Source organism: Neoarius graeffei, chromosome 10 (assembly GCF_027579695.1).
Source record: "Neoarius graeffei isolate fNeoGra1 chromosome 10, fNeoGra1.pri, whole genome shotgun sequence".
NCBI classification, from domain to species: Eukaryota; Metazoa; Chordata; class Actinopteri; order Siluriformes; family Ariidae; genus Neoarius; species Neoarius graeffei.
The window spans coordinates 86,391,409-86,401,331 of NC_083578.1; the positions used below are offsets into that span (position 1 = coordinate 86,391,409).

Here is a 9,923-nt window from a genome sequence, read left to right on the forward strand (position 1 = left end):
ACACGCACAGACAGAGAGAGAGAGACACAGAGAGAGAGACACACAGAGAGAGAGAGAGACACGCACGCACAGAGAGAGAGACACGCACAGAGAGAGAGAGACACGCACAGAGAGAGAGAGACACGCACAGAGAGAGAGACACGCACAGAGAGAGAGAGACACGCACAGAGAGAGAGAGACACGCACAGAGAGAGAGAGACAGAGAGAGAGACACACACAGAGAGAGAGAGATACACACACAGAGAGAAAGACAGACACACACAGAGAGACACAGAGAGAAAAAAGAGAGAGACAGAGAGAAAGAGAGACAGAAAGAGTGAGACACAGACAGACAGACATGGAGAGACACACACAGAGAGCGAGAGCAGTGTGCAGAATAAGTAGTAAACATACTGTTGTGTGTAAATTATACAGATCCATCATTGCTCCATGTTTCAGATTTTGGATGTAACGTGATCTGCTGGTATAAAATATTTTTTTCTTGTTTCAGAGAGATTGTACCGACTGCAGTCATGTCCATTTTCAATATTAACTGTCGCGGCTGTTTCTTTGTTTGCCCGGCAATATGGCGGACACTGCGCGAAAAACAAAAATCTGTCACGTCAGTGAAAGTCCTCTCTATCAGCAAACAAACCAACCAACAAAAAACGGTGCGTCGGATATCAGAGGAATCGTAGATCAGATAACAGATATCCTGGAACAAATCGGTAAAGACTGGAAATCAAATTTTGTAATGATTTTTTTTAAAATACAGTATAAAGAGACTTTAACTCTTTCGTTAGGATTATCAGATTTGCAACAACTAATTTTCGTGAGCGTGTTTAACTGTGACGTTAACGAAGAAAACAGGTCTCGAGATCAGCTCATGCTGAAGGTTTCAGTATCGAAACATTTAATCTTCAATGCCACGTTTAAACAGCGGCTCTTTCTGCATGTCTATCAAGCCCCATACTGACATGACGGATGTGTGATGGAATCAGTTCACCTGGAGAGCTGCTCTAAAGCCTGCCGCTGGCTGCTGATGGTGTGCGTGTTGTGCGCGAGAGCGTCTCGTTCCTCAGCGCAGCGCAGCCTGAAGGAGTCCAGCATCAGCTCCTTCAGCCTGCTCTCCTCGTACTGAGCATAGTGTCTGGACACACTCTGCTCTACTCCACACACACACACACAGAGACACACACACTGTAGTGTAAGATAACAGCATAAAATGTGCAAGGGGGTGAATACTTATACAACGCATGACATTTGCATAAATCCAAGACAAATAAAGAAATAAAAATTTCAGTCACTGAAGAGGTGTTCTTCACTGATCAACTGAATATGATGCAAGTGATGTAAAATAAAATTAAATAATAATTAATACAAAATCCTGACCTTCGTTAGCGAGCTGCTCCTCAGCGGTGCTGATTTTCTGATCTATGTGACGGAGTTCAGTCTGCAGCTCGGAGATCTCCTTCTGCAGCTCCGCACGCCGAGCGTCTTTATTTTGTCCCTCCACTTGCTTCAGCTGCGCTCGTACACACACACACACACACACACACACACACACACGACGAGACATTTAATTCCACCCTAAACTCCTGCAATCAAAAGATCCGAGCAGTGCTCACTCCTTACCTCTTTATCCTGTAGAATTTTGTACCTTGGTAATCAAAACGTCAAGGAAAAGTGACAACAGTTATATTCTTGTCTCTCTCTCTCACACACACACACAACACACACACACACACACACACCTCATGACCATCATCAGGTTGAAGCTAGAAGGAAGAAAACCAAGCAACACAAACTTGTCCTTATTGCTAAACCACTATAACTGCAGCTACAAGGTACTCATACAGTGGTATGCAAAAGTTTGGGCACCCCTGGTCAAAATTGCTGTTACTGTGAACAGTTAAGCAAGTTGAAGATGAAATGATCTCCAACACTACGTTCAGACTGCAACCTGAAACGACCCATATCCGATTTGTTGTGAAATCCGATTTTTTTGTTAGGCCGTTCACATTACCAATTATACGAGACTTGTATGCGATCTCCAATATGAACGGAAAACGACCCAAAAGTGTCCCGCATGCGCAAATTGACACGTAATAAGCACATCTACGTAATACGTAAACAAAAAAAAAAAAGCGCACTCTTCCAAAGAGGCGGGATTAGCCAACGCAGAATAGTGACGTTTGTCTCTTGTTGATGACGTGTAGATCGCATGAATGCGACCTGTCCGGTCAGACTGCAGTCGCATGTGAAAATATCGGATATGCATCGGAATCAGGACCACATATCCAAGCGGCCTGGGTCGCATGTGAAAAAAATCGGATCTGTGTCGTTCAGATTGTCAATAACAAATCGGATACAGGTCGCATATGGGCAAAAAAATCAGATATACGAGTCGTTTCAGGGTGCAGTCTGAACGTAGTCCAAAAGGCATAAAGTTAAAGATGACTCATTCCCTTTATATTTTAAGCAATTTTTTATATTCATCTTTTACATTTTCAAAATGACAAAAAAGGAAAAGGGCCCGAAGCAAAAGTTTGGGCACCCTGCATGGTTAGTACCTAGTAACACCCCTTTGCTCCACTATCTATCGACGGTGCTGCAGTGGAGAGGGTGAGCAGCACCAAGTTTCTGGGTGTGCACATCTCTGAAGACCTGTCCTGGAGCAACACCGCATCACTGGCCAAAAAAGCCCAACAGCGTCTGTACTTCCTCCGCAAACTGAGGAAAGCAAGAGCCCCGGCCCCCATCATGCACACATTCTACAGAGGCACCATCGAGAACATCCTGACCAGCTGCATCACCGTGTGGTACGGCGCCTGCACCGTGTCCTGCTGCAAGACTCTGCAGCGCATCATGAGAGCAGCTGAGAGGATCATTGGTGTCTCTCTCCCTTCTCTTATGGATATCTATAACTCCCACCTCACCCGCAAAGCCATCAGGATTGCAGGTGACCCCACCCACCCATCTCACAGCCTCTTCAGCCTGCTGCCGTCGGGGAGGAGACTGCAGAGTCTCCGGGCCAAAACCAGCAGGCTCAAGGACAGTTTCTTTCACCAGGCGGTCAGGAGGCTCAACTCCCTCCCTGTTCTGCCCCTCCTCCCCCCTCTGCCACAGATTCTGCTCGCACACCCCCCTTCAGCATCTGACATTTCACCCTCACAGTTTCCCCCCAACACACACACACACACCTCTCATCATTCATTAACACACTGAACTCAGGGACCACACATCTCACTTTACCTCGCTCATTTGCACTATTCCGCACTACCTCACCTTAACAGCTGCTAGTTTGTTTATACTGCTTATTTCATGTTTAGGGCGGCACGGTGGTGTAGTGGTTAGCGCTGTCGCCTCACAGCAAGAAGGTCCTGGGTTCGAGCCCCGTGGCCGGCGAGGGCCTTTCTGTGTGGAGTTTGCATGTTCTCCCCGTGTCCGTGTGGGTTTCCTCCGGGCGCTCCGGTTTCCCCCACAGTCCAAAGACATGCAGGTTAGGTTAACTGGTGACTCTAAATTGAGCGTAGGTGTGAATGTGAGTGTGAATGGTTGTCTGTGTCTATGTGTCAGCCCTGTGATGACCTGGCGACTTGTCCAGGGTGTACCCCGCCTTTCGCCCGTAGTCAGCTGGGATAGGCTCCAGCTTGCCTGCGACCCTGTAGAACAGGATAAAGCGGCTACAGATAATGAGATGAGATAATGAGATTTCATGTTTACCTGCTATGGACCCTTCCCACGTGACGTCACGACAAATGCGGCTGCCATTTTGGACATGAACTACCAGTAGTCTACCACAGCCAACAACGAGGAATGACAGCGAAGCATCGAAAGGAATATAGCCATCAAAGAAAGTTTTTACTTTCAGCAAGACTTCCATCATGCCATTATATTGTTGTGCACCTGGATGTAGTAACCATCAACACACAAGGCAAGATTTATCATTTTATCGGATCCCGATAGATGCTGACCGACGGAGAAGATGGATGGTCTCTAAAATATTGGCAAAATGATGTTTATTGACATAGAAATCGTGTGTAACGGGAAGCATTTGCATATCCGAAGTGTTGTGTTTACATCAAAGATAAAATAAACCGATACGACAACGACTGCTGCTGCCAGGTTGGGGACACAAACTAGTAGAAAGGAAGTGTGCCAACAGACTTCCTTTGTGGTCGATTCTGCTTTAAGGTAAGAAGCATTTAATTATTCGTCTGCTGTGGGTTTGGAATCGGTAGCCTGACCGATTCGTTCATGTCTGTGGTGCCATTTGTTTGTTGACGCGTGTTGAAATGGAAGATTGGTTGTTGACATGATTTCCAGTGATGCTTTGGTGCTGCTGTGGATCAGATGTGTTGAGTAGCCTGACTGGTTTTTTTTCTTGCGTGTGATATCATTGTTGACGCGAGGTTGTTTTTTGAACATGCCAATGCGGACACGATTTCCCCTGATGAGTTATGACTTCAGACACGATGCGTGTGTGGAGGTGTGGAGTCCGCGTGATATGTGCGTAAGATAGGCTTCTCATGTGTTTGGAGATCCGCGCTCTGAGACAAGCGCAAGCCCCCCCCCCAAGGGAAAAAAAGGACCCCCCGAAAATATCGGCATAGTTCGAACACTGGGTTGGAGAAAGTAATGGCAAATAGTGAGTGCACAAACCATAGAAGGTAAACTGTACACAGCGCCAGGGCAGTGTGATGGTATGTCTACTTTTAGATTGTGTTAGCTTATCAATGAACACACTCGTCACTCGACGAGTTTCACGTCTTTACGACGGATACTTAAATGTGTGTTAGGTATTATTGTTGCAGTCTAAGCAGTCATTGTAGCAGCTAGATGAGCGAGAACCAAAAGGGTCTGTGCCATAAACCGTTATTTCTTCATGTCCAAAATGGCGGTCGCGTTTACGAAGGTCACGTGAGTGGGAAGGGTCTTTCCCTCAAGTGCCCTTGACTGTTTGGTTATTTGAACCAATTTATGTGTGTGTGTGTGTGTGTGTGTGTGTGTGTGTGTGTGTGTGTGTGTATATATGTATATGAGTGTTTAGTCTACGTCTAGTTCATATCTAGTGTTTACACTGTTTATATTGTCTGAGTGTTTAGTCGATGTCTAGTTCCTGTCTAGAGTGTTTATACTGTTTGTTTTTTTCAATTATTCTATTTTTATTTATTGCATTGCCCATTTGCACCGTGGCTCAGAGAGGACTGATATTTCATCTGTGCTGTATGTCGAGCATGTATAGCATATTTGACAATAAAGTTGACTTGACTTTTGGCAAGTATCACAGCTTGTAAACACTTTTTGTAGCCAGCTGATAATCTTTCAGTTCTTACCTGGGGGATTTTTGCGCATTTGTCAAGTCAAGTTTATTTGTACAGCGCTTTTAACAATAAACATTGTCGCAAAGCAGCTTTACAGAATTTGAAAGACTTAAAACAGGAGCTAATTTTATCCCTAATCTATCCCCAATGAGCACGCCATTCGTCCTTGCAAAAGGCTTCCAGTTCTACAAGTTTCTTGGGCTGTCTTGGATGCGCTCCTCTTCTGAGATCCATCCACAGATTTTCAGTGATGTTTAGGTCAGGGGACTGTGAGGGCCCGGGGCAAAACCTTCAGCTTGGGCCTCTTGAGGTATTCCATTGTAGATTTTGAGGTGTGTTTTGGATCATCGTCTTATTGTAGGACCCGTCCTCTTTTTAACTTCAACTTTTTTACACATGGTGTGATGTTTGCTTCCAGAGTTTGCTGGTATTTATTCGAATCCATGCTTCCCTCGACCAATGAGATGTGCCCTGGGCCACTGGCTGCAACACAACCCCAAAGCATGATCGATCCACACCCATGCTTCAGAGTTGGAGAGGTGTTCTTTTCCTGGAATTTGGCCCCCTTTTTTCTCCAAACATACCTTTGCACATTGTGGCCAAAAAGTTCTATTTTGATTTCATCAGTCCACAGGACTTGTTTCCAAAATGCATCAGGCTTATTTAGATGTTCATTTGCAAACTTCAGACGCTGAATTTTGTGGCTCGGACGCAGGAACGGTTTTCTTCTGATGACTCTCCCATGAAGGTCGTATTTGTTCAGGTGTCGCTGCATAGTAGAACAGTGCACCACCACTCCAGGGTTTGCTAAATCTTTCTGAAGGTCTTTTGCAGTCAAACAGGGGCTTTTATTTGCCTTTCTAGCAATCCAACAAGCAGTTCTTTCAGAAAGTTTTCTTCATCTTCCAGACCTCACCTTGATCTCCACTGTTTCTGTTAACTGCCATTTCTTAATAACATTACGATCTGAGGAAACAGCTGCCTGAAAACACTTTGCTACGTTCTTGTAGCCTTCTCCTGCTTTATGAGCATCAATTATTTTATTATTCAGAATGCGAGGGAGTTGCTAAGAGGAGCCCATGGCTGTTGATTTTAGGGACAAGTTTGAGGAGTCAGAGAATTTACACAGCTTTGAAATCTGCATCATCTGACCTTTCCTAACGAAGAATTTGAACAAGCCGCAGCTCAATAAGCTAATTAAGGTCTGGAACCTTGGGAAAAGTTACCCGAGAACTCAAATGTATTGGGGTGCCCAAACTTTCGCATGGCATTCCTTTTCTTTTTTCACTCTCCAATTGTACAAAACAAAAATAATACACAAATCTCGCATAAAACGCTGAAAAGAAATGTGTCGTCTTTACCTTTATGCCTTCTGGTGATCAGTTCATCTTCTGCTCACTAACTATTCACAGTAACAGACATTTTCAGTAAGGGTGCCCAAACTTTTGCATGCCACTGTAAGGATAACTCTTTCTCAGTTTTCAGTAATACTGTGCTCTTCTCCTATCATCTTGTAGTTAATCATCGTAGCAGCTCACAGACTTTGTCGTCAGCCATCTTTGGTCTCAATGGCACGTTGGTGAACCCCTTAAATGCGCTCCAAGACTGTAGAGCTCAACTCAAGACCAAAGAATTCTTTCTGCGATGCGAGATTTTCATCTACGACAAGAGAAAACCGCTACTGTATGAAACAAGATGTAGGAAAAATATTAGTGAGATGAAAGAGTTGACTCTTACTGATGAGTCAAGCTTGGAACGGTTTAAAGGGGATATGTCGTACACTTTTCAATTATGAAGAGATGCAGAGCATGTTGGAAGGAAAATGTTGAGGATGGAGCTGCCAGGCACACGAAAACGAGGAAGGCCAAAGAGGAGATACATGGATGTGGTGAGAGAGGACATGAAAGTGGCAGGTGTGGTAGAGAAGGATGCAGAAGACAGGAAGCAATGGAGACGAAAGATCCGCTGTGGCGACCCCTAATCGGGAGCAGCCAAAAGAAGTAGTAGTATAGACCCTTTTCACGTGACGTCACGACAAACGCGGCCGCCATTTTGGACGTGTACTACCAGTAGTTTACCACAGCCAGCATTGAGGAACGGCAGCAAAGAAAGTTTTTACTTTCAGCAAGACTTCCATCATGCCACTATATTGTTGTGCACCTGGATGTAGTAACCATCAACAAACAAGGCAAGGGTTATCATTTTATCGGATCCCGACGGAGAAGATGGATAGCGGCCATTAACAGATTGGCAGCCCTCAGCATACCAGCGCTTGTGTAGTGACCACTTTGTTGGAGGCAAGACGAATAAAATTAGCCAGAAAAGGCATTACATTGCTGTTAACATTCTGTGGCGGCGAGTGTGTAACCAAATAGGTTAAAATAACCCATTGTAACCTCTTTGTTCTTCTGTAGTAGCTATTGTTGACTAGCTAATGTCAACAAGTAGCTGGTATGTTACTGTAGCAATGTTTACGTTCAGTCATTTGGATGACTGTTAAAACCTTTCAGTCTCAAGTTTTTCCTTTACTGTATTTACTAGTTTACTGTAATTATGATCCGGCAGCTATTTACACCGGATCCAGTGTAAATAGCTGCCAGAGCCAACGTCCGAGGTTCCGGAGCGCGCTCCGGCTTGCTCGCCCTCAAATTAAGCAGTGCGCGCCGGCTTGCTCCCGGAGTGCTCCGGCCGAGGTTCCCCTCAAACTAAGCAGCGCGCGCCGGCTTGCTCCGGAGTGCTCCGGCCGAGGTTGCCCTCAAATTAAGCAGCGCGCGCCGGCTTGCTCCGGAGCAAGCCAGAGCGCGCTCCGGAACCTCGGCCGGAGCACTCCTGGAGCAAGCCAGAGCGCGCTCCGGAACCTCGGACGTTGGCGTGTATGTGTATGGCGATGGGTTTTTAACGACATAGGTATACAGATCATGTGGGCCGAAGTCAGGTAAAGACGAGGGCTTCGTGTACTTCCGTACGTCAGTGAACAATCCTGGTGGAAGCAGGTAAACGTCGTTCTCTAAGCCTGCTAATCTCAATTTTTGCAAATACCTCTCCCTCTGCTCGCCCTGTAAATGCCCTACGTCGCTGGATAGTGAAGGTGTTTTCTGCATCTCGCTCCTTTTTCTTTTATGTTTTTCGTTTGTCGCCTTCCTCGCATTCAAACTGATTCGAGCCGAAGTCCACTACATGTCCAAAATGGCGGTCGCGTTTACGAAGGTCACGTGACTGAAAAGGGTCTATATGTTAATACATATACTTTATCTAGAAGTTTTTTTTTCTATTTTCTATTCTCTGTTTATCCTGTAATGATGCTGCTGGAATTTTAATTTCCTTGAGGGAACCCTCCCAAAGGGATCAATAAAGTTCTATCTATCTATCTATCTATCTATCTAACAAGTCTGAGAGCAAGCAGGATACCACTGAAGATTCCCTCGCATGAGCCGCACCTTCCTGTGGAGGAAAAAAAAATTCATAAATTACACAAATATTAAAATTGAAGGTAAAATGTTATGAGTGATAATGATGACGTCATAAGAGTTGAGCTTTCACATTACCTCTCACTGTAAACATGTTGCAGGACATATTTCCAAATTGAGGCTCCAGTGCCAACACATAACCTTAAAAAGTAACAATTAGCAATAATTATTTAACTATGATCAGTTATAACAACCTGAATGATAATAATTTACTTGTTATTTACGTTTTAATGTAGTTGTCATGTGGGAGGTGGTGAGGAGGCAAATCCAGCTCCTCTGTCGCCCAACGCTTCACCTCCTGAACCAAACTCCCCATTTTATAAGCTAATTCCTTCACTAGCTACCACTTTTCCCAACCCTAATAAATTATAAATGCTAACTGAACTGTAAATATTATTATTTTTCTCCCCAACACAAACGAATCCTTACACTAGCTCTATGTTACCGTTATTGTCCACCCGTATTCTGACAAACCCCGCCTTCTGATTACTCTGACTGGCTAGAAGTTCGTATTCAAAAGCGGTCAGCCTATCAACAAGTCCGCTAAAGCATATCTATCCAATCACAACTGATTCGTCGGTATACGGGTAGGAAATATATCTTTTAAAAAGTTAGCTAAACCAAACTACAAATGTTTATTTTTTCCGACTATACAAATTTGCTGCAAAAGCAACCGAGCTAATTGTATAACATACTCAAAACATGTTTTTTCACTGAAAGTCGACTAAAAAATCTGCTATTCGCACCGCTTCCCGGGTTTATTTTACTTCCGCTTACGTCATATAACGGCGACAACTAAATTAATAAAATTGACTTCGAATACATTTTACCGGTTAAAGAAATAATTCTAAATACATTTTATGAGCCCGTGTGGTAAAAGAATATATTTTGGACATTTTTAATTTTTATTTTAAAAAAAAGGTTTCTCATCTGGGCATTCTGATTGGACGATTCCTACTAAGCGGAAGTGGACAATATTTATTTCTACCCATTAAACCCGCCCATCTGGTTTAATTATTGTGAAATCAGAAATATGTTTAGTGCAAATACATGCAGTGGTTGTTTTAATTGCTCCTTTTTTCCCCTGTTGTTTTTATCAGGTTCACTCTGGTCCCTGTAATGTTTATAAGAAAGAAAGCACAACTTTATT

At 44.1% G+C, this 9,923-nt stretch overlaps 1 protein-coding gene across 1 annotated transcript in view; it reads right to left on the reverse strand.

Annotated features, from left to right (window-relative positions):
* The window catches only part of haus5 (HAUS augmin-like complex, subunit 5), a 49,085-nt gene extending 39,706 nt beyond the window's left edge, over nucleotides 1-9,379 (reverse strand). The window contains exons 1-6 of the mRNA XM_060932495.1: nucleotides 8,998-9,379; nucleotides 8,852-8,914; nucleotides 8,715-8,747; nucleotides 1,615-1,639; nucleotides 1,372-1,504; nucleotides 986-1,145 (exon numbers count right to left, since the gene is read on the reverse strand). Of these exons, the coding sequence (XP_060788478.1) occupies nucleotides 986-1,145; nucleotides 1,372-1,504; nucleotides 1,615-1,639; nucleotides 8,715-8,747; nucleotides 8,852-8,914; nucleotides 8,998-9,089 (506 nt within the window). The 5' untranslated portion in view covers nucleotides 9,090-9,379. The remainder of the gene's footprint in view (nucleotides 1-985; nucleotides 1,146-1,371; nucleotides 1,505-1,614; nucleotides 1,640-8,714; nucleotides 8,748-8,851; nucleotides 8,915-8,997) is intronic.
* Between the last annotated feature and the right edge of the window lie 544 nt (nucleotides 9,380-9,923).